The 23,938-nt window shown below is 34.6% G+C and overlaps 1 protein-coding gene across 1 annotated transcript in view; it reads right to left on the bottom strand.

Annotated features, from left to right (window-relative positions):
• Positions 1-23,938, bottom strand: part of LOC6033552 (protein transport protein Sec24A) — a 40,329-nt gene that overhangs the window by 7,510 nt on the left and 8,881 nt on the right. The window contains exons 2-14 of the mRNA XM_038261976.1: positions 11,187-12,234; positions 10,906-11,138; positions 10,740-10,842; positions 10,551-10,677; positions 9,600-9,709; positions 9,308-9,539; positions 9,084-9,241; positions 8,943-9,016; positions 6,633-6,784; positions 6,310-6,563; positions 5,866-6,231; positions 5,593-5,804; positions 5,423-5,520 (exon numbers count right to left, since the gene is read on the bottom strand). Of these exons, the coding sequence (XP_038117904.1) occupies positions 5,423-5,520; positions 5,593-5,804; positions 5,866-6,231; positions 6,310-6,563; positions 6,633-6,784; positions 8,943-9,016; positions 9,084-9,241; positions 9,308-9,539; positions 9,600-9,709; positions 10,551-10,677; positions 10,740-10,842; positions 10,906-11,138; positions 11,187-12,218 (3,151 nt within the window). The 5' untranslated portion in view covers positions 12,219-12,234. The remainder of the gene's footprint in view (positions 1-5,422; positions 5,521-5,592; positions 5,805-5,865; positions 6,232-6,309; positions 6,564-6,632; positions 6,785-8,942; positions 9,017-9,083; positions 9,242-9,307; positions 9,540-9,599; positions 9,710-10,550; positions 10,678-10,739; positions 10,843-10,905; positions 11,139-11,186; positions 12,235-23,938) is intronic.

Genomic DNA, 23,938 nt, shown 5'->3' with positions numbered 1-23,938 from the left:
AAATTTCTTAATTAAAATATGCTTTATGAAATAAATAAAAAAAAGTCAAGTGAACACTGGCTCTCTAATCCGGAACAGTCGGCCACTTGGCAACATTTTAATTTCTTATTTTAAATACATTTAGATTTTTCCAGGAATTTAAAAATTTCATTAATTAAAATATGCATTTTTAAAATTAATAAAAAAAAATCAAGTGTCTTCTGGTTACCTGATCCGAAACATTCAGAACGGGTTTCCATTGGCAACTTGGCAATATTTCTAAATCTGATTTCGAATATGTTTTTTGAAAACTTGATAAAAACTTCAAATGTTCCCTGGTTCCCTAATCCAGAACATTTAAAACGGGTTCCTGTTGGTCACCTGGCCACATTTCTGATTCTGATTTTAATTAATTCTGATTTTTCTAGAAAACTAGACATTTTTTAAAATAAAAATATGCTTTTTTTAAATTAACAAACATTTCAAGTGATCACTGGTTCCCTGATCCGGAACATTCAGAACAGGTTACCGTTGGCCACTTGGCAACATTTCTAATTCTGATATCATTTTTTTTTTAATTTTTTTCAAAAATTTAAAAAAATCAGTGAAATAAACATATATTTTTAAATTAATAAAAATTGTGACCAGTCAGAACAGGTTCTCGTAGGCCTTTGGCAACATTTTTAATTCTGATATCAAATAAATTTAGATTTTTCTAGAAATCTAGAAATATTCCTGATTAAAATATGCATTTTTTAAATAAATAAACTTTTATGTGATTTCTGTTTCCTAATCCGGATCAGTCAGAACAGGTTCTCGTTGGCCACTTGACAACATTTTCAATTCTGATTTCAAATAAATTTAAATTGTTCCAGAAATCTAGAAAATTTCTTAGTTAAAATATGCTTTATAAAATAAACAAACAAAAAAGTCAAGTGAACACTGGTTCCCTGATCCGGAACAGTTGGCCACTTGGCAATATTTTTATTTCTTATTTTAAATACATTTAGATTTATCGAGGAATTTAAAAATTTCTTTAATTAAAATATGCATTTTTAAAATTAATAAAAAAAATTCAAGTGTCCTATGGTTCCCTGATCCAGAACATTCAGAACGGATTCCGTCGGCCATTTGGCAGTATGCCTAATTCTGATTTCAAATATGTTCTGAATTTTTCAAGGAATTTTAAAATTTTAAGATTTTAACTGTAATTTTTAAATGTCATTTATTAAAATATGCATTATTAAAATTAATTTAAAAAAATCAAGTTTCCACTGGTTCCCTGATCCGGAACATTCAGAACGGGTTCCCGTTGGCCTCTTGGCCACATTTCTGATCCTGATTTCGAATTAATTCATATTTTTTCTAGAAACCTCATTAATTAAAATATGCATTTTTAAATTAATAAACATTTCAAGTGTCCTCTGGTTACATGATCCGAAACATTCAGAACGAGTTCCCGTAGGCCACTTGGCAATATTTCTAATTCTGATTTCGAATGTGTTCTGGATTTTTACAGAAATTTTTAAATTTCAATAATCAAAATATTTTTATTTTAAACTTGATAAAAACTTCAAATGTTTACTGGTTTCCTAATCCAGAACATTTAAAACGGGTTCATGTTGGTTACCTGGCCACATTTCTGATTCTGATTTTAATTAATTCAGATTCTTCTAGAAATCTAGAAAATTTCCTTATTAAAATATGCTTTTTTTAAATTAATAAAAAAATCAAGTGACCACTGGTTCCCTGATCCGGAACATTCAGAACGGGTTCCCGTTGGCCACTTGGCCACATTTCTGATCCTGATTTCGAATTAATTCATAATTTTTCTAGACACCTTGAAAATTTCTTAATAAAAAAATGCTTTTAAAATTTAAAAAAAAATGTCAAGTGTCCACTGGTTCCATGATCCGGAACATTCAGAACAGGTTCCCGTTGGCCACTTGGCCATGTTTTTGTGGTAATATGAATTTGAAGTAGCTAAGAATTCTTCAACAACACTTTTGTTTATATCTGTTTGACACATTGGAATTGTGAAAATATTGCTTATTTTTTCCGGAGTTTCCGGATCCGGATTGACCGGAACCGGTTCTCAATGGCCACTTTTTCAATTAAACACCTTCAAACATGCTGGGACCAACATTTTCTTAGTTTGTATGGATTGTTTCATGCTATAGTGTGTTCACTTCGCATTAAAAGCAAAAAACTTCAAAATTTTGAAGTTTTTGCACAGTTTCGGCCAATATTCCGGATTTCCTCCGGAACTGGTTACGGGAACCGGCCAATGGGACCAAATCATGAGTGTTTCTAACAATTTACCGTCGAATGACACCGGAAGCGTCCAAAAAGACCTAATTGATCAGAAGTTACAGAGAAAACAAAATAAAAAATATTTTTCGACGGGGGGTGATTCATATGCAAAACTTCTGCATTGAATATCTCGAGTTAGGATAACAATAAAAATATGCGCCAGGTTGCATTTTGTTCGGGAAGCCGATCCCTAGAGGAGCATTTTTTTTCGTGCTGCCAAAAAATAAAAAAAATATTTTGTTACGCTGTGTAGTTTACTAACATTTTCCCAAAATATGGTCGATTTTGATGAACACTACCTTAAATGCCAATTGTTTGAAAATTGACCCAATCTCACCCCTTAGAGGGGGTGACATTGGGTCAAATGAAACAAAAAAGATGCTGAAATACAAAGATATGGTAAAAACAAGTCATCCAACAGCGTTTCTTGTTCGAGGGAATTGTATTGACACGCTACAATGTTTGAAGTGGAGATTTTCAAACATTTGGGTAGTTTTCGAGCAATTCTAACAAAAATATTAGAAAAATGATTTTTCGAGAGGTCATTTTTGGCCAAAAACGTACTCCAACTTTAGACATCTGCCAAAATAACAGGATATGTTCTAAGAACGAATTTTTTTCAGCGAAGTCATCTTAAGATGTCCCCTACACAACCCTTTTAACAGAATTCAGTTTCATTGAAAAGAATCTGAGAAATGGTGAAATCCGTAAAAAATCACTTTGACCCAATCTCACCCCCCAGACCCAATGTCACCCCCACTGACGGTATCTAATTATTTAATTATTTAATTATTTAATTATTTAATTATTTAATTATTTAATTATTTAATTATTTAATTATTTAATTATTTAATTATTTAATTATTTAATTATTTAATTATTTAATTATTTAATTATTTAATTATTTAATTATTTAATTATTTAATTATTTAATTATTTAATTATTTAATTATTTAATTATTTAATTATTTAATTATTTAATTATTTAATTATTTAATTATTTAATTATTTAATTATTTAATTATTTAATTATTTAATTATTTAATTATTTAATTATTTAATTATTTAATTATTTAATTATTTAATTATTTAATTATTTAATTATTTAATTATTTAATTATTTAATTATTTAATTATTTAATTATTTAATTATTTAATTATTTAATTATTTAATTATTTAGTTATTTAATTATTTAATTATTTAATTATTTAATTATAAAAAAAAAGAAAAAAACTAAAAATTTTCTCAACAAAAAAATCAGTAATGGGCAATTATTGACACTATTTTTAAAAATCGTAAAACTGATGTTTCAGCTAAAATTTAACTTTATCAAAAAATCTGTAAAGTTTACCATAAAAACTTAAGTCAAGTCGAGTAAAATTTATAGTTTTCCAAAAACAATTTTATTTGTTTTAGGGGACAAAAAACAGTGACTTTTGAGCCACAAAGAAATATGGACATAAATTTTACCACAGTGATATGAATTAAAAAAAGTTATTTTAATAGAAATTTTAGCGGATTTTGTTTTTACTGTGGTTTTTACTGTAAAATCAAATTTGCAATAGAAAAGTATTTCACAGATAATTAAAATTTTTATATATATTTTGATAAAGTATACCATTTTCAAAATATATCCAATTTAAGTTTAATTTTAGCTAAATAATTCCAGCTTTTCGATTTAAAAAAAAAGTGAAAATATCTTTTCTCGAGGCGCTGACAAAATTTAAAAAAAAATGCCTGATTTGGAATCCTGGTTACTGAAATACAGCGAAAAAAACAAACAAGAAAAATTTTTTTTAAGTCTCATCCAAACAGCCTTTTATATTTTTTAACCACCATTTTTTCTGAATCTAATTGTCCTATTTTCAATGCTAAAAACTAAACACATGTGAAATTTTCTGATCTCTTCGATTTTTTTATATGATTTTGGAATCAACATTTTAAAAGGGCGGTAAATTGAATATTGGACTTTTTGGAAATGTTAGTCTTGATTCCAAAATTTTAAAAGTAGTTTCTTCGATAAGATCAGAAAATTTCAAATATGTTTAATTTTTTAACATGAAAGATAGAGCACTAGTTTCTGAGATATTGGTATTAGAATATAAAAGGTTGTTTAATTATTCTGTTTCTTTTTTTTATTCTCTGAATTTCAGTAATCATAGATCCAATCTTCTTTTAGGCAATTTATTGAACATTTTCTCAACTTTTTGGACACTATTTTTGAAAATCGTAAAACTGTTTTTTCAGCTAAAATTTAACTTTATCAAAAAATCTGTGTCAAAATTTGACAAACAAAATTTGGAGTGAAATTTGTATTTTTCAAAAAACAATTTTATTTTGATAAATCATAGTTCGACAGCAAATTTTTGGTCCATACTTTTCTATGGTTCAAAAGTGTTGTGTACCCTTAAACACATAAAAAACATTCAAAAATTTAAATAAAAAAATATGATTTTTTGGAAATTGATTTGTTGTGAAAAAAAGTTAACAAAAAAATCAACAATTTTTTTTTTTCTTGTATCCATATTTTTCATAAAAGTCCTCACAATACCTACAATCTACAACTTTGCCAAAGACACCAAACCGATCAGAAAATTCCTTCAAAAAATATGGATTTTCGAATATTTACGTACCATCTTTGAATGGACAGCGGCCAAAATTGTATGTGTGAACCAATGACACAAAATAGCTTTTTTGGTCATAAGGAAGGCCCCAATTTAAAGTCAATTATGCAGTTTATCTCTACATTATTTAAGGTGAAATGAAGAATTACCTAATTTAGGATTGTGGGATTGATTGTGCTTTTAGAAAAAATGGTCTTATTCAGCAACGAAGAGAAACGAAACTATTGGCACTACGCCCCCCGGGGCATGGCCTTCCTCTAACGTGGGATTTCTGCTCCAGCGCCTCTGACGAGACAGGAGAAACCGGGACCGACGTTTTACTTCACCATCCGATAGAAGCTCAGTGGACAAGGCGGGAATCGAACCCGCGTCTCATAGCATCATCGGGATCGGCAGCCGAAGCCGCTACCCCTGCGCCACGAGAACCCACAGCAACGAAGAGTCAATGTTTAAAACTTTAAAAATCGATAGATCGACAAGTTTAACCCATTTTTGCTCAACTTACCTAAGACCTGGTTCAAAATATCAGGCGCCACATTCGATCCCACGTAGATGTACATAGTCGGACCGCAGTCCAGCAGAAACATGGACCGTGAGTCGAACCTGAAACAAAGAAACCCGCCCAAAATTAGTAACTCTTCACAAATCCCACACATTTCGCATCGATCGACTCACTTTTCCGCCGACAGCTGCAACCGGGGCGGTTCCACCAGGTGCGCCTCCCCGTTTCCGCTGTGCTCCTGCGTTGCCGAGTGGAACAGACTGTCGAGCACGTAAAAGTCCGGATAGATGTACCGGATGAGCTGGTCCAGCGGCATCGTCTTCATCTCGCTCATCGCAAAGACGCGATCGTCGAGCCGGGTGCTCGTTCCCACCCGGAAGGCGGTCTGAAAATTGGGTTTGATTAGTTTGTGGAGTTGAGATAAGGTTGATTTTTGGGTGACTTACGTGCTTCAGCAGCGCCAGTATGTACAGCGGCAGCAGCGAGAGATTCTCCGGGGCCACGATCGAGCCGGAATTCTGGGGCAGGTTCTGCGCGATCTTGAACGCGCTGAAGATGTCGACGGTCGCGTTGATAAAGGCATCTCTGGCATCGGACAGACTGGACGTGAGCGAGCGATCGACGGCCATTTTGGAGAGCAGCCCGACGATGCACTGCGAGTCCGCAGAGTACATCACCTCGGACAGGCTGGCCGTAACGGGGATGCACAGCGTGTGTACGCGGATCCGCCGCTCGGCTTTGCTGCTCGTGTAGAGTAGGGCCGCCTGGAAGCACACCGTTTTGCACTCGGCTAAACTTTCCTCGTACGTGATCTGTGCGATAGAAGAAAAAAAAGACACAAAACGATTAATCTTTAAGAAACCCACCTCCAAAGAATTCCCGAAACCCACCTGCATTCCAAAGCCCGCGTCCGGGTTCACGTTGGGCAGCGACAGCAGATCGGTCGACCGGACGAAGAAGTTGCCGTGGAATGTGTGGATCGCGAGTCCGCGCGTGCACCGAACCCGCATGACGGCCTCGAAGCCCACCTTGCGCGTGAGGTACCGCTCGAAGCACTTTTGCAGCGTCTTGACCAGCTGCGGCTTGGACTCGCAGTACAGCGGGATGTGGTGCATGCAGCCGCCGCTAAACTTGCTGATTCCAGCTGGAAGAGAAAACGTTGATCAGCGAATTGTTTCAACGAATGAAGTTCACAGTAGAAGAAAATACTCACACATAGTGGATAGATCACAGTACTGACTATTTAACAAGAACAAATCGACCGCAATCTGCTGGGCGGAGCAGTCGAGCGCGAGGCGCTTGTAGAAATCTGTCGCCGGTCCGAGGTGGGCCACGTCCTTCGAGGAGCGGTTATTTGGGTCCTCCCTGTAAATAGAAGTTGTACAATTATTGGCAAATTCATAGAAAATCCTTGTCTTATTAATTATTGACATTTCCTTATTTTCCAAAAATGTTTGAAAAAATATTGGACTTAATTCATAGAATTTTTAAAATTCATTAGAATGTTAACATTTTAAAAATCTTAGAATTCTGCAAAATTCTAAAAATTAAAAAAAATAATACATTTAAAAAAATTCAAATTCATAAAAATATAAAAATTCTGAAAAATTCAAAATTCTAGAAATTCCAAAAATTCTAAAAAAATATAAAATTCTGAAATTTTTTGAGAATTCTAACTATTCTAAAAATTCTTTAAATTCCAAAAAATCCTAAAACTTCCACAAATAAAAAAAAATAAAGTTTAATTTTTTTTAATTTCTTTAATTTTTTTAATTCTTTAAATTCTTTAAATTTTTAAATTTTTAAATTCTTTAAATTCTTTAAATTCTTTAAATTCTTTAAATTCTTTAAATTCTTTAAATTCTTTAAATTCTTTAAATTCTTTAAATTCTTTAAATTCTTTAAATTCTTTAAATTCTTTAAATTCTTTAAATTCTTTAAATTCTTTAAATTCTTTAAATTCTTTAAATTCTTTAAATTCTTTAAATTCTTTAAATTCTTTAAATTCTTTAAATTCTTTAAATTCTTTAAATTCTTTAAATTCTTTAAATTCTTTAAATTCTTTAAATTCTTTAAATTCTTTAAATTCTTTAAATTCTTTAAATTCTTTAAATTCTTTAAATTCTTTAAATTCTTTAAATTCTTTAAATTCTTTAAATTCTTTAAATTATTTAAATTCTTTAAATTCTTTGAATTCTTTATTCAATTCAATTAGTTTTTATTAGTAAATAATCAATTCACAATTTCGTAATTCTTATAACCTAATAGAGTTTTGGAGTACCTTTCAACTATAATTTGTACTATAGTTCATTTTGATGTAATTGGATATTCTAACAATGGATTTGCCAACAGAAGGAAAAATTATTTTAAATTTCTAAATTTGCTAAGGAAAAGGATAGAGATAGAAAAGCTCAAAACTAGATCACAGTTTGTTTTGTCTTTTGACGTCGAAAAACTTCGCTGCACAAGGCAGCTTATCCGTTGTAGATATACTTCATCATAAGCTCACTCAGAGCTTGGAATTGTTCTGCCTTGTTCCGGCAGGCACGAAAGCGCGTGAGCATCAATTTCTTTAAATTCGTTAAATTCTTTAAATTCTTTAAATTCTTTAAATTCTTTAAATTCCTTAAATTCGTTAAATTCTTTAATTTTTATATTTTTTGTATTTATGTGATTTTTTAAAATTCCTAAAATTCTTTAAATTCTTTATATAAATTTCTTGTCAAATATAAAATTCCAACCAAATATAAAATTCTTTAAAAATTAATAAATTCTTAAAAAATATAGAAATATTTCGAACAATTAAATTTCAAAACAACAATCATTAAAAATTAAGATTTTTAAGAAAGTAAAGATTTTGTTTTTATTTTAGAATTTTAAGATCAAAAATCTAAATAAAATCCATAAGCTCACAAAAATTCTACAAATTGCAAAAAAAAAAAATTACAAAATTCGTTTTATGTCCCATTTTTTTCAGCTTTTTTTAAAAGTCACAAAAAAACGAAGTTGACTTTATAGCTGTCGGCCACCATTGCTAGTACCAACCACTAGTGTCTTCCTTTTTATCTACAAGGACTTCGTCGCCCTGGGCTCCTAAGTGTATGAAAGTATGGCACGGAGCGACGGCGCCGAATACCCATATTTACACAAAGAATTTTGAGAGCGCCCGCCGCGGGATTCGAAAGTCACAAACGGCCTGATATTTGTCCAAAAATATGAAAACATTAAATATCGAAAGATACATTGAAATTTGGAGACCAGGCCATTTTTTTGTTTCTACGGTTTGAGAGTTCAAGGTTGAAAAAACGCATTTTAGAACATAACCTCATTTTTTTAATACTTAGTAAGGAAAAAACGAGACAAAGTCAAATTCAAATGTTTTTACATCATTTTTAAATAATACCAAATTCATAATTCAATGTAAATAAAGAAGCTAAGAAAAAGAAATATGAATTAGTCTTTTGTTGCTTTGTTTTCCAAGAAGTGTTCCGTATAGATAATATGACAAAAGTCTTGAACTTACCTCGACTGCAAAGCACCTGGTCCGTGGTTAGGTAAACAAGTCTGGAACACCGTAACGCGTCCTCCGGTGTGACACTGCAAGAAGAACGACACTTGTGATCAGTTCAATCCAACAACCAAACAAAACCACTGTAAACCATACCATCATCTTGTAGGCCACCTGCAGTGCCGCCCCGAGCGCACTGTGCGTATCGTGGGCGTGCTCGAACCGCTTCGGCAGCTGCGTCAGCAGATCCTTAACCAGCTCCTTGCACTCCTTCAGATTGATCAGCAGATTGTCCGGGTAGGGAAGAAAGACGTCTGCGCGGGGCGGAAGAAAAATCTCTTTTAGTAACAAGTCTTCTTGGCTAGAATTTCGGAACTCACCATCGACGTCCAGCACCGTGACCTCGTGCGGCTGATTGTACCCCTCGGCGATGTTGTAAAAGTGGATCGCACTGTTGTACGCGATGAAGCCCACCTGGGTGCGCGCATCGCCCGGCAGACTGTCCAGGTGCTCTATCAGCGTCCGGCACACCGTGTGCAGATAGCCGGTTTGCTGGGCCAGCGAGGAAACGTCCAGCAGGAACAGGTAGATCGCCGGCTGCGGTGGTCGGAGCTGAAAAAGACGATTTTTTGAGTTTTTGAAGCGATACGAGGGCTGGAGACCGGCGCTCACCATGTACTCCGACGGAGCGATGAACTCGATCGTGCTGGATTTGACCTCGGGTCGCCTCGTTGGGTCTCCGTACGTTTTCGTCACCGGATCGTACTGGAACTCTTCCGGCACTGGAAAAGGGAGAGAGAGAGGTAAGTTTAAAGTCGGACTCATCCTTATCTTAGCTGTTGTTTTGTCTTGTCTGTCTTGTCTGTCTTGTCTGTCTTGTCTGTCTTGTCTGTCTTGTCTGTCTTGTCTGTCTTGTCTGTCTTGTCTGTCTTGTCTGTCTTGTCTGTCTTGTCTGTCTTGTCTGTCTTGTCTGTCTTGTCTGTCTTGTCTGTCTTGTCTGTCTTGTCTGTCTTGTCTGTCTTGTCTGTCTTGTCTGTCTTGTCTGTCTTGTCTGTCTTGTCTGTCTTGTCTGTCTTGTCTGTCTTGTCTGTCTTGTCTGTCTTGTCTGTCTTGTCTGTCTTGTCTGTCTTGTCTGTCTTGTCTGTCTTGTCTGTCTTGTCTGTCTTGTCTGTCTTGTCTGTCTTGTCTGTCTTGTCTGTCTTGTCTGTCTTGTCTGTCTTGTCTGTCTTGTCTGTCTTGTCTGTCTTGTCTGTCTTGTCTGTCTTGTCTGTCTTGTCTGTCTTGTCTGTCTTGTCTGTCTTGTCTGTCTTGTCTGTCTTGTCTGTCTTGTCTGTCTTGTCTGTCTTGTCTGTCTTGTCTGTCTTGTCTGTCTTGTCTGTCTTGTCTGTCTTGTCTGTCTTGTCTGTCTTGTCTGTCTTGTCTGTCTTGTCTGTCTTGTCTGTCTTGTCTGTCTTGTCTGTCTTGTCTGTCTTGTCTGTCTTGTCTGTCTTGTCTGTCTTGTCTGTCTTGTCTGTCTTGTCTGTCTTGTCTGTCTTGTCTGTCTTGTCTGTCTTGTATTTAACACTTATCGTGGTGTCTTGCCTTGAATTGAATTGAACTCTTGTCCCAAAAAGCAATACTCACATTCGTTCACCCGGTAGCACAGATTGCACTTCCACTTTTTGCTGTCCACGAAGAACACGAACGGGTTGATGTACGTCCGGCAGGTCCGGCAGCGCACGATCGTGTTGCACGAGATCACCGGCAGATTCTACAACGAGAGACGAAATCAGTCAATACCAAGTCAGACAAAGCTATTGTTAAAGGTCTTACGTTCAAATCCCGGAACGGATGTATCAGCACGCCCAGCGGAAGTCGCGACTTTTGCAGCAGCTGATTCGTTTCCGGAATCTTGGTCAGCGTGCACCGGAAAATGCTACAGAGAAAAAGTGGGGTTTCGTCAATGACTTCAACATTACGAGGAAAAGCCGAAACTCACTCCGGATTGCAGTTGACCGCCTCCTGGAACGGATGGTTCAGGTGGATGACGGGCGGCCGCACCTTGCCCGGCGGCAGAACGTGCCGGTTCTGGAGCAGATCCATCGTGTTGTTGCCCCAGAGCCGGTTGAACCCACTCTTGACCACGTTGTACTGCGGGTCTTGCTGCTGGTACTGCTGCTGCTGCTGATGTTGATGGTGCTGGTGTTGATGAAGTTGTTGCTGCTGCTGCTGTTGCTGGGCTAGGTTGTTGTTGTTGGGCATTGGCTGTTGTTGCTGCTGCTGTTGCGGGTAGTAGTTGTTGGTCTGCTGCTGCTGAGTAGGTGCCATTGGTTGCGACGGATAGAGCGGCCTTTTGTTGAGTGGAGTTGAAGTTTGGGCAGCGGAAGAAATTGGAGGCATTCCTGGCTGGTAGTGTTGGCCTGCGGGAGGTTGTTGCGATGGTTGCGCATAGTTGCCGTTGATGGGGCGTCCCTGTTGGTTTAGTTGAGGCTGCGGCTGGCCGTAAGTCGTGGGTGGCATTTGGGGAACTTGCTGGACATTTGGCTTCATGGACGTCGGCTGTGACGGTGGCAGTTGGTTCTGGTAACTGCTAGCGGGCACCGTCGGCGGAGGTTGTGGAGTTCCGGAACCGTTGAGATGATTAACCTGCTGCGCCGAGTGGGGTCGATTCACGGCCAGATTTTGCATGCTGGCCGTGAGGTTGTTGACGGCGCTCGGTCCATTCACCGTTGGCGTGGACGCATTCAGTGGAGTCGAGAGGCCAGACGCGGTTCGGGGCGGTGTGTTGACCTGGTTACTCGTGTTGATCCCACTCGCCCAGTTGTTGTTTGGGCTCAGCTGGTAATTACTGCTAACAACGGGTGTCGTCTGACTTTGACTAGAAGGCGGTTGATACGTAACACCCGGGGGAACGGAGCGCGGTGGCAACTGCGACGCCGGGATGTTGTTGTTAACTAGCGCTGGGGACGATGTCCGTGACGAGGTGGCACTGTTGCCATTCGAAACCAAATTCGCCACTCGGTTGTTTTGCTGCTGAGTATTGTTGAACGGAGGTGGCACCTTCTGACCCATCAACATCTGCGGTGGTGGTCCGTTCTGGAGGGGAGCAACGGCTGCCACTGGCGGTGCACCGTATTGCTGCTGTGACGATGGTCCATTCATTAGGGCGGTCTTCACTGGATATTGTTGTTGTTGCTGTTGCTGCTGCTGCTGTGGGGGCGGATATTGTTGTGGCTGGTGCATTGCTGGACCGTTCGCTACCGGAGGGTATCCGTTCGCCATTCCATAATATTGTGATGGATTCGACATCATGCGCTATTCGATATATCTAAAAGCAAACAAAAAAGTAATTAGTTGAATGCAATGCAAAACCCCCCTGGTAAACTCATTTGTATCCCGGAAAATCAATATCAAGGTAAAGCCACAATCATTAAACAATTATTGGAGCTTTAAAAAAACCCGGCAGCCTTGGGATCTCGTTATCATCCCCACTGGAAACAAACACACACACACACACACACACACACACACACACACACACACACACAGGTACCGTGATAAGATAGCTCTCGGTCACCCATTTGAGCCTGTGATATTTAAATTTTCACATTCCAGCACACGACACATTCATCACGACAATTTAGTTGGATGTGCGCCCGATCAAGATGCACCGCGCGTTCGACTAATTTTAGCTTCAACACTTGAGGCTTGAGCAGGGATGAGTACCTACGGTTTGATGTTATTGTCGATTGGCAGTGGTTCCACTGCCACTTATTTGTATAATTACGAATAAAAAAACATTTTTTTATCTTTTGAATAAAGTAAAAATCGTCTTTCTTTACCGCCTTAACCTTGCAACCATTTTTAATAACCTCGATTTTAAGCAGTTAAATAAATGATCAAAACAAAGCAGATCGCAAACTATTTCGACTCAGCTTTGGAGCGACATAACGCAATCGGTCTCTCTGAACCATTCGCTGTACCACCCGAATGAAGTGCGTAGCGAGTGGAGAGCGAGAACAAAGAGAGAGTACTCAGTAGCGATTGTTGTGGAAGTGACAAACGGTAGGAAACGATCAGAGCAGTTTTTTGTCGGGTCCGATTTGTGATCGCTGGTGAATGGGTCTTTTTGGAGCAATCAGGATCCTTGGTCAAAATAACTAGACCCATATTGAAAAAAGTACAATAAAAAATATACACAAACACAACTCTTATCAAGTGCACCCCCTAAGGTGTCCACGTGGTTTATAGATGGTCCCTAATTCGTAATTTAAATATCGCTGGATCTCGAAGCCGTTGCATCGTATCAATAAAGTGGTCAGAGACAAACTTGTAGGAAATTTGACGGGCTTTCCGAAAAAAATACACTAAAAAAAACACGCCACTATTACGAGATTTTTTGTTTTTTATGTTTAAAAGTCAAATTTGAAAAACGGCCCACGATTTTTTTTTCGTTTATTTTTTTTTTGAAAATATCCTAAGATATTACAAAAAGACTCACGAAAAATGCAGGATAGAGCAACTCACCTAAGAAAATACAAATATCATTTACTGAAACTGTTTTTTTTTTAAGTGCTCCAAACGTCAAAATTTTCAAAAACGAATACGGGAATCGATTCTTCAGACAATTTTACATAAAAGTCTTCATATTGACCACTGTCCTAAGCAGAGGCGCCGACTAGTCCAAAATGTTGGGGGGGCACGGTTGTTTTCCGAAATCGATAGGTAAGAGTGGCGATTAGATGTTAAAATTCTTGTATATCACGAATTTAAATAATTTTATTACGATGTGATACGATTTTTTTTCATCCGGAATCATTTTTTTTTTTAGAAAAAGATAATTTATTAAAACGTGATTGTTTTCTAGAAGTAACAGTCAAAAAAATCAGATATTTAGAAATTCAATAATATTAATATTTTAAAAATAAAAACTTAAGTTAACTGCAAAAATTTAAAAACTTCTAAAATTTAAAAATACAAATACACATTTAAAAAACATCCATTTTTCAAATCTGCAATTTAGAAAAAAAATAACAGATACACAAAATTCAATATTCCAAAAAAAAATTGTATAAAAAAATTCCAGGGTTAAAAAAACTCTTGGCTTGAAAATGTTAAGAAATCAAAAGCAGAAATTCAGAAATTTAAGCAATCAGAAATTCAGAAATAACAATAAAACTGAATGTTTGAAAAAATCAAAAATTTAAAAATTATGATACATCAATTATTATTTTTAGAATTTAAGAATTTAGGAATTCAAGAATTTAGGAATTTAAGAATTTAAGAATTTAAGAATTTAAGAATTTAAGAATTTAAGAATTTAAGAATTTAAGAATGTAAGAATTTAAGAATTTAAGAATTTAAGAATTTAAGAATTTAAGAATTTAAGAATTTAAGAATTTAAGAATTTAAGAATTTAAGAATTTAAGAATTTAAGAATTTAAGAATTTAAGAATTTAAGAATTTAAGAATTTAAGAATTTAAGAATTTAAGAATTTAAGAATTTAAGAATTTAAGAATTTAAGAATTTAAGAATTTAAGAATTTAAGAATTTAAGAATTTAAGAATTTAAGAATTTAAGAATTTAAGAATTTAAGAATTTAAGAATTTAAGAATTTAAGAATTTAAGAATTTAAGAATTTAAGAATTTAAGAATTTAAGAATTTAAGAATTTAAGAATTTAAGAATTTAAGAATTTAAGAATTTAAGAATTTAAGAATTTAAGAATTTAAGAATTTAAGAATTTAAGAATTTAAGAATTTAAGAATTTAAGAATTTAAGAATCGAAGAATTTAAGAATTTAAGAATTTAAGAATTTAGGAATTTAAGAATTTAAGAATTTAAGAATTAAAGAATTAAAGAATTAAAGAATTTAAGAATGTAAGAATTAAAGAATTAAAGAATTTATGAATGTAAGAATTTGAAAATTTAAGAATTTCAAAATTTTAAAATAAAAGAATTTAAGAATTTAGGAATTAAAGAATACGACCAAAGAATTTTAGAATTAAAGAATACGACTAAACACGTTTTAAATTGGATTCCCAATACTCAATAATGCTGATTTCCTGAAAATGTTCTATTTTTAGTATTATTCTCTAATTCCTGATTTTTTTTGCATATTTTTTGAGGGTGCAGTTAAAATTTCTACAGCCTTTTTTGGCCTTTTTTTTAAATCGATCATAAATTGCAGAAGACGATACACTTGTTTTTTTAAGATTATAATGTGGAATTGTCTCAGATTAGGTTTTAATTTGTCGGTTTCTCAGTAAAGCGGTGCGCTAGTTTTCAAAAAATTACTTTTTTTGAAACAATTGTATTTATCGGCTAAAATTGGTATAGAACGGTTAACAAATGTATTTGAAATCTTTTCAAATCCTTACTAAAATTACCCAAAAAATTATCGAATTTATCAGCATTTTTGTTAATGTAAAGCAGTCAACAAATGACCATTTTGAAAAGTGTTTCAGTTTATACTCGTTAAATCCTGATCTACAATGGCAAATCGCAGAATGTTGCGTTTGAAAACTTGATGATTGCTTTCGCAAGAGTTTGCGCAAGTTTGTTTGTAGATGAAGTGCTATGAGAAAAGTACATTGGTTTTGTTTTTGGAACAACATGCACAGATAGAAATCTTATGAGCAAATCCGACGTATGTTGACGACATCTCTCAAATCATTCACCGATGCCTCTGTGCTCTTGTACTAAGCTTACTGATTTTCCTAGAGAGCACAGTGGTATAGATAATACGTTGTCGATTTAGAAAAAAATGCATCTTTAAGTTTTAGATATTATTTTCAATTATTTCCTTTTTTTATAATTGATATAAGAATATTTTTCTTCCAAAATTTCTAGGGGGGGCACAATGTATGGGCTGCCCCCCCAGCCAAATTTTAGGGGGGGCAAAAAGTACCGTGCCCCCCCAGAGTCGGCGCCCCTGGTCCTAAGTCTAATCCTTGTGAAGTTACAGCGGCTTTAAAAATAAAAATGTTGAAAAAAATCTCGTAAATATTTTTACCGGAAAGCTCGTCCAATTTCCCATAAGATTGTCTTTGGCCACTTTTCAAAATAACTCGTTTTTTGATGATTTAAGCTAATTTACTATCCAGGTTACTATCATCCAATGAGCTACACTGAAAAAAATATTCTGGTTTCAGTTATGAGACATGTAATTAGCTTATATCTATAAGCCCATACTTCCAATTGCATTTATTTTTTCTTCTAGTGAGTTTTTTTTATTTTATTTTTCAGGAAACCTCTTTTAATCAGGCTTGTACCAATTTTATTCAAACTTCTTGTTCCTCACCTCTGGTTGCAAAAAAAACTAGGTTTAAAATTTAAAGTCTGTTTTTCGCACTTTGTAAGCAAAAGATATTACAAAATGCAAAATGTTCTATAAATTTCACTTCAGTACTCATAATTTTGAATGGGGCGGCAGATTTTAAAACATTTTCTTCTTAACGGTTCACATCCACCAGAACTTTTGCACCCAGATTTTTGTTACAGATATTTTAGTATCTTCAAAACTACGGGTACTTTAGACATATTTTTATATTCATCCCCTAAAGCACTGTCCACAAAGTAATTTACAACAAAGTTTGATTAATTTTGCATTCCCGTTATTGCAGGATTGGGTTCGTAAGTTTGACAATTTTGGAATAAGAAGACAACAACTTCCTTCGTTGCTGTGCACCCTTAAAAAACAAGAATAGATTTTTAGGCATTACGTTTAAAGTACATTACCAAATCTTACAACTTCCAGAAAGAGCTCTAAGAAAAAAAAATTAAGCTGATTAAAATGATTTTCATGCATTTTTTTCAGTTTCGTTTTCAAAATACTTACTTTGCCTGTCATTCTATAGTGACACGGGATTGAAACTCGTCTGAAAAACCTGTATCATTTTCTCAATCAAAACGGTGGCGCCTCTTGGTGGCACTTTGTGTTAGTATGTGTGTGGTCGATATTTGCGGACGTGCACGCAGAACACAGAACAGTGAGAACTTGCGAAAATGCCTCACTTTCTTCTGATACAAGTCGCCATATTGAAATTGCTTGAAGATTCATACCCGTGATAGTGACGATATCGATATCGATACTATATCCTACTTATCTCTACTTATCATCACTTAAAATAACAGTGCTGAATAGTTCATTATAGCACTCATTTGAGTGCTGCAAAGTTCAATTTTCCGGCAACCCCGATACGAAAAGTTGTATTTTTGGACACTGTTTTTTTTTTTTTTTTGAGTTGACCAAATAAACGAACGCCAAACTCAAGGGGGGAAAATAAAGTTAAACTGAAAAATCATATTTTAAACTATTTTTCGTAATTGCAAAAAAAGATTGTAGGCAACTCGCTGTAAAAATCTGCCGAAAATCATCATTTAGCAACTTACCAAATATTTTTGCAGCTATACTGTTTTTGCATCGCTTATAACTTTTTAGTATCAATTCGACGTGGTTGTGCTAACTTGTCGCATGTCGCTTTTTGACGTTCTAAGAAAAAAGCTTTTCAATGTTTGACCTTGAATAAACAAAAACAAAAACTCGCAATGTAAACAATAACAAACAAGTTGAGCCATACATTTCATTAGGGCACAAAACCAAAAAACGCGATTCGAGAAAATCGCTTGCAAAAAATGGACAACTTGTTTCAATTCCTATTTAAAAAAGAAGCTTGACTGATGGTATTTTTACTGATGATACGATAAAACACATCATTATCCTCAACTCTGCTTAAATGTTTCTTAATTTTTGTTGATTTTCGCAATAAAACTCATAATTTAAAAAAAAATCGTTATTGGGCCCTTTTAACTTTCCAACTGTTGTTCATAATGGGCCCTTTCTAAATGCAATTTCGAAGAGAGCTGAAAGGGCACTAAAGCGCTGTCACCGGATTGTTGTTTTGAATGATGTTTACGGGCCCTTTTGTTTAGTAAGAAATAATGAGGAATTCAGTAGAAATTTTGATTATTGGTGAAGTTTTGTGATTGAATAGTGTAGATAAGGTATGTGAAACATAAAAATTCTTTAAAAGTGTACTGAACAGCAGCCGCGGGACCGTTTTAAATATTGTTTTTTGACGAAGTTTTTCTCTGCAGAAATCCTTGGTGAAAAGTAAACCAAACTTTATTTAAGTGAATTAGTGTTAAGAATGTATGAAAAGTTCACTTTATAACACAAAAAGTTCCTCAAGTACGAGAACCTAACGAAAAATAAAAGGGCACATTTGAACAATTTTTTTTGTTTTGCAGTGAACATGGTTATGTGCCCTTTTGAGTTTTTGATTTTTTCAATAGGAAATTGTTTGTTATCAATCTGATTCTTGGAGGACATGTAGGGAGTCTACTAATGAATGGAATAGTGGAATAATCCCGAATGTTTACGTTTTGGTTTTGTGCCCTAATGAAATGTTTGGCTCGAAGTTTTATTTGGCTGACCATCATTGTGCATTGTCCCGAAGTTTGGTTGAATTTGATTGCCCCAGTTCCGAATTATGATTACAAATGTTTACGGTAATCGGGCATGTCCGTGTGTCAAACGCGTTCTGACCTGAAATCCCTTTGGTCAGTAGTCGCACTTACAGCAATTTCCACGGTGTGTCAAGATAGCTCGACAAGATTGAAAATTCTTCCATATGAAAAGTGATTTTTTTCCAAAATCTTCGTACACGTTTCATCCTTGAGTAAGAATAGGTTAGTGATGATTGATACCTTGCGACCCCATTTATTTATGTTTTTTTTTTATTACAAATAAACGAAACTCAAACTCAAAAAAATCAGTCTGAGAATCCCTGCAATCGCCGTCTTTCATCAATCATTGTTTACACCGTTTGACGCATATCTCTAGAATCCACCACGTCACGCAGCCACACACAATACGTCGTCGTGTCATGCCTGTGTGTGGTGAACACATTTTCTCACTCAAATAGTATCGAGAAAAAACGTGCCCGCGAGCACACATATTCATCACACGCTGATCAGACTGTGTTGTTGTGTACAACACTCTCAATGAACTTGGCCGTGAAGTCGAATCGCGCTTATTTCAGCGGACTCAATGTGTGGTGTACCAATACCGACACAATGAGCTTTTAGTAGAGTGTAGTGTATAGGAAATAACAGTTCAGCAGACTGCGCTTGGAGCAAAAAACACTAAGCTTCCGAACGGCAACGAACTTAGTTAGCCTTCGAGCGCCGGAGAATAGTAATGGAATTCAACTCGGAAGTAAGCGCATCGTAACGCTTTGATTGGTACTTTGCAGTTTAGACACGTAAACGTGAAATTCAAGTAGAAACGCAGGCTCGTAATCAATACCCTCGAAAAATGGTTTTATCAGCAAACTCATTCTTTGTCGATTTTGCCACCCATCATCGACACTTGTTCCACTCGTTTAATACAAAGTGGCAATCATTGTCTGTGGCAGCAACAAATTCAGTTTTTTTTCCCAGGCCAGAGCAACTTTTTACGAAAACGATTTATGTCTAAAATCGGTTGACCTGATGGCAGCATCTCAACACGTAATAAAGATGAGCAATTTTGCAGTGTCACAATTGCACAAAAAAGCTTTCCCAAGATGATAAAATCCAACACGTAACGATGACGTAGTCTTCAACGAAGAAGAGTTCGATGTTTGTAAGATTAGCCAAATTGGACGTCTGTTGCATTCGAACACGGGTCGAATCGAAAGGTCAGAAATAAACATACAACATTGTACAACAGGTTTAACCCTCTACTGCCCAAATTTTTTTTCGAAAATATTTAATTTTCCCGTGTTCAGGAGGTCATTTTGAGCAACTTTTGTTCTACGAAAAACTTTACTTCTCTTGTTTAATGTTTTTCTTGTTTTATTTTTAGTATTTTAATTTGCATTTATCTTGTTTAGTTTATGTTTGTTATTGGTAGTATTTAGTCTATTCTACCACCTAATATAATTGCATTTTGCCTATCTATTTTTTCACGTTTTACAGTCACTTTTTCAATTTTTTGCATGTTTTTAACTTTTTTTGCTATAGAATGGCACCATCATCATTTAAATTTCAAAAGAGACATAGACTGGGACACTAGAAAAATTACTGCATACTTCTTTTTACTGAAAATATAGGAAATGTTAGTAAAAAAGTTGACCTCTAAAAAATAACATTTTTAAAAACATTGGCAAAGTCACATAAAACAAGTTAAACTTCCAACCATGAAATTTCTAAAATTTTAAGAGTTCTTCTTTCCAATGCTTTTTAAAGATCAAAAATCGGTTGGAAAATTGATTTTTGGCGATTTTTTAGATCGAAGCCCGTCTAAAGGCGGGGTTAGGTTGTAGAGGGTTAAGGCCGGATATTGCAAACTAACGATCGAAAAAAAAACTAAAAAAATAGAAATAAGTGGTGTTTTATTTTTAATTGTTTTGACAAAAATTACCGTCTATCTGTTTTATCCGCAGTTAGAGGGTGACGAGCGGGAATTCCAGGGAAATCGACCATTTTTGGACCTCTCGATTTCCGGGAAATTTGGTCGAGACTCCCGGGAATATTTATAATTATAAATATCAAAGCAAAATAGTATAAACCAATCAAAACAAAATTGTTTGAATAAATCTAAATTGTTTAGAACATTAGATGTTCAATGTTCAAGTTAAAATAAACCAATGCTTCCCCAATCTTCTTATTCAGAAAGTGTAAATTTTAACTTATCAAAAATTCCAATATTTTTTAATGAGAGAAGCCAAAAAAAGTGGACCTCAAAATTTACCTTAGTAGTTACACCTCAGAAATAAAAAAAACTGCAGTTTTCTTTTTTTATTTGACACATTCCGCCGTGACGTTGCAACGCTTTGACTTTTCTTTTTTCAGTATTTTTGCTGTAACTCAAAAAATACATAAAAAATGTATATATGTTATTACAGATTCGGAAAGAGCATTAAATTTCCTATAAGAAACAGTGTTGAAACATTATTTTAAGCAAATATTCTATTTTTGAGAGGGGAATATGTAGCGTGACGTTGCAACGCGTGACTTTTTCTCAATCCTGACCCAATTCATGTTTCGCCATTAACTCTGCTCTGTTAAACGGCAAATTTTGAGTTCTTCTTCCATTTTCAATGTAAAATTGGCTAACAAATCGAATGCAATCATTAGTTTTTCGAAAAAATCAAACCCCGATTTTTAAAGACCACTTACATTTCGTGACGTTGCAACGCTCTGTTTTTGAAAACAGGGTTTTTCGTTGCGTTGCAACGTCACGAAATTCTAGTTTCAAAATAAATCATAGTTTTTGTTAGTTTTAACAACTGTAGATTAAAATTTCATTATAAGACATTGATAGACAGTATAAGGGCATGTGAATTGATTGGCCCGCCCATGTTAGACCCCCCCCTCTCTCTCTCTCTCTCTATACCGCACAGTAGTATTACGATTTACGAAGTTTTTCAAAACGCTTTCAAAGTAAAAATAAATATTTTTATTATTTCATTATCACGAAGGACACCTCTCCCTCCCCTCTCCCCTCCTCTATCCATGTAATGGGACGTCCATGCATTACGTAATGGCGTTATATCAAAGGGGAGGAGGGGGGATTCGATGATTTAAACAAAAAAATGTATCGGAAATGTATTACCAGGGGGTGGAGGGGGTCTAAAAATATAAATGTTTTGTTACGTAATGCAAGACCGCTCCCTTAATATTTTAATGGTTTTGGGCAATTTACAAAACACGTGGAAGTTTTAGAAGGGATGTAAGGAGCTTCAAGTTTTCAGGAGGGCTGATATTTATAAATAAAGTGCCCATATCGTTTGTTCATGCCCCCTAAGGGGTGATCTGCAAACAACGTAACTTATTTTGTTGACTTTTGTGCTTTTCAAATTAAATTTGAGGAGATAATAAAACTGTTTACCTGCGCAACATAACATTTTTTATTGCGAACAACTAAACGATGCATACAACTTATTTAGGTAAGGGTTCGTCGAACAACAAAGTGACAAGAGTTTGTAAAAAAAAAACAATCGAATCACGTGATTTTTATTGTTTAGTGAATTTCACTGTAATTTGGCCTATATAAGGGTTTGGGATGAAAAAAATCGTTGCGTTGTATTAGAATGAACCCTCACGTAAATCAGTTTCTCATAAAGGGGCCATCCAGTAACCACGTGATTACATTTTTGAAAGTTTTTGAATTTTCTCCCCTTGTGAACATCGGTCTATTTTGATTTGTTTCATAAAATACCTTCTTTTTTCGAGTTGCTTACAAACTTAAGTGACAGAATTTGTGAATGACCCATGTACAATTCTTCTGTAAATATGCTCGGAAACATTATATAAAAATATATAATATTTAGTATCCTTTTATCTTCAACAAACAACTACGCATACACCTTTTTTGCCATGTGACCAACATGATTTAAAATTTCGTGACGTTGCAACGCAAACTTAAACCTGTTGTAACTTTGGACCTAGACAACCTATTTAGTCGCTCTAGGCTGCATTTGAAAGCTCTTTCCAAGTACAAAGAGCATCCGAAATATCAAAATGATTGAATGTTTAGTTTTCTGTTGGCATAAACAACTGTCTCTTTTTCGTGACGTTGCAACGCAATAAAATGGTAAACTTACACTAGTTTGAAAAAATACTTAACTTAAGATAAACTGCAAATCCATGACATTTCCTTTTAGTACATCTATAAACCTACAAAAAGCAATCAAAAGAATAATTTTTGGATTTTATTCCGCTGAAAACCACTAGTTTTTAAAAAAATGTTTTAAAACGATGATTTTATCACGAATCGATGCATAACTTAACCAACTTGTACAAAATGATATTGAAATGATCAATTAATGAAAACCATGATTTTTGAAGCTTCAAGTAGTCTAGAATCGAGGAAAAATATCCAAATAGCTCATACACGCTTTTCAAAATTTCATCCTAAGGTGTACATTGCCGGAGAATGTGTCATTTATTGATTCTAAAAGGGAAATGGCCTATTCAAGATAATTCAACTTTCATATCTAGAGCAACATTTGAAAGGGGCGGTTGCTCTTACGGCCTTTTGTCCCATTTAAACGCGTGTAATGAAAGGCCGTAAGACAGGGGTGCTCAAAGTTTCTGGAGGCCGGGCCAAATTTGAAACTCAAATTAGCTTGCGGGCCAAATGTACAATATAGTTAATTAAAAAAAAAAAAATTGCGTTATTTTAATTTAAATGGCTAATATTTACATCAATAAGTTGAAGTTTATTAAAATTTCTGTTATATTTTGAAAATTTTTGCTATTTGAAAATAATACAAAACAAAAAATTGGTTTTATTGTTTTAATAGTTCTGGTAAAAAATGGGAATATGTTGAATGTGCTTGTGTATTTAAGGAAATTGCATGTATTCTATTCAAAATAGTGACATAAAATGTGATGAAAATGTGTTTATCTTTAAATTAAGTGTAACAAATGAAAAATCGTTGCAAAATTACTGTCCAAATATTAGTCCTCTGCAAATATTTATAAAAGTTTTTGTGAGCGCAAATAATAGCAAAAAAAAATAAAAAAATTATATGCCAGAATTTTAACAATTAACATTCAATATTACGAGAAAAAAGTGCGGTGAAATGTCGAACATTTTGAAAGACAGCAGCCTCATTCCTTCGATTTCAACAATAATTTGTCTGCCTGAATCAGATCGTAGCTAAGCATTCGTTCGTTATTCGTTATCCAACTTTTATGAATTAGAATCCCAAGGTGGAAAAAGGATTCTAAGTACAAAGTAAGTCAGATTTGAACGTTTCATAAATCATTTCTGGAAATATTTGATTAATGTTTTCTTGAATTTCACTAAATATTTTTGCTCACATTGAAACTATGATATAATATTTGTATCGTTTAAAAAGGATCACAATATGGATAAACCATTAGTTTTTGATCAACAAAAATAAAAAAAATAGCATAAAATGGTTTTGAATGAACATTCATTTAAAAAATAAAAATAAATCATTATACAAATGATCAAAGGGCCAATTTACATGATCATTCAAAATGGGTCCGCGGGCCACCAAAAATCACCT

This window comes from Culex quinquefasciatus, chromosome 3, assembly GCF_015732765.1.
Source record: "Culex quinquefasciatus strain JHB chromosome 3, VPISU_Cqui_1.0_pri_paternal, whole genome shotgun sequence".
Classification (NCBI taxonomy): domain Eukaryota; kingdom Metazoa; phylum Arthropoda; class Insecta; order Diptera; family Culicidae; genus Culex; species Culex quinquefasciatus.
This window is presented reverse-complemented; position numbering and strand designations above follow the sequence as displayed.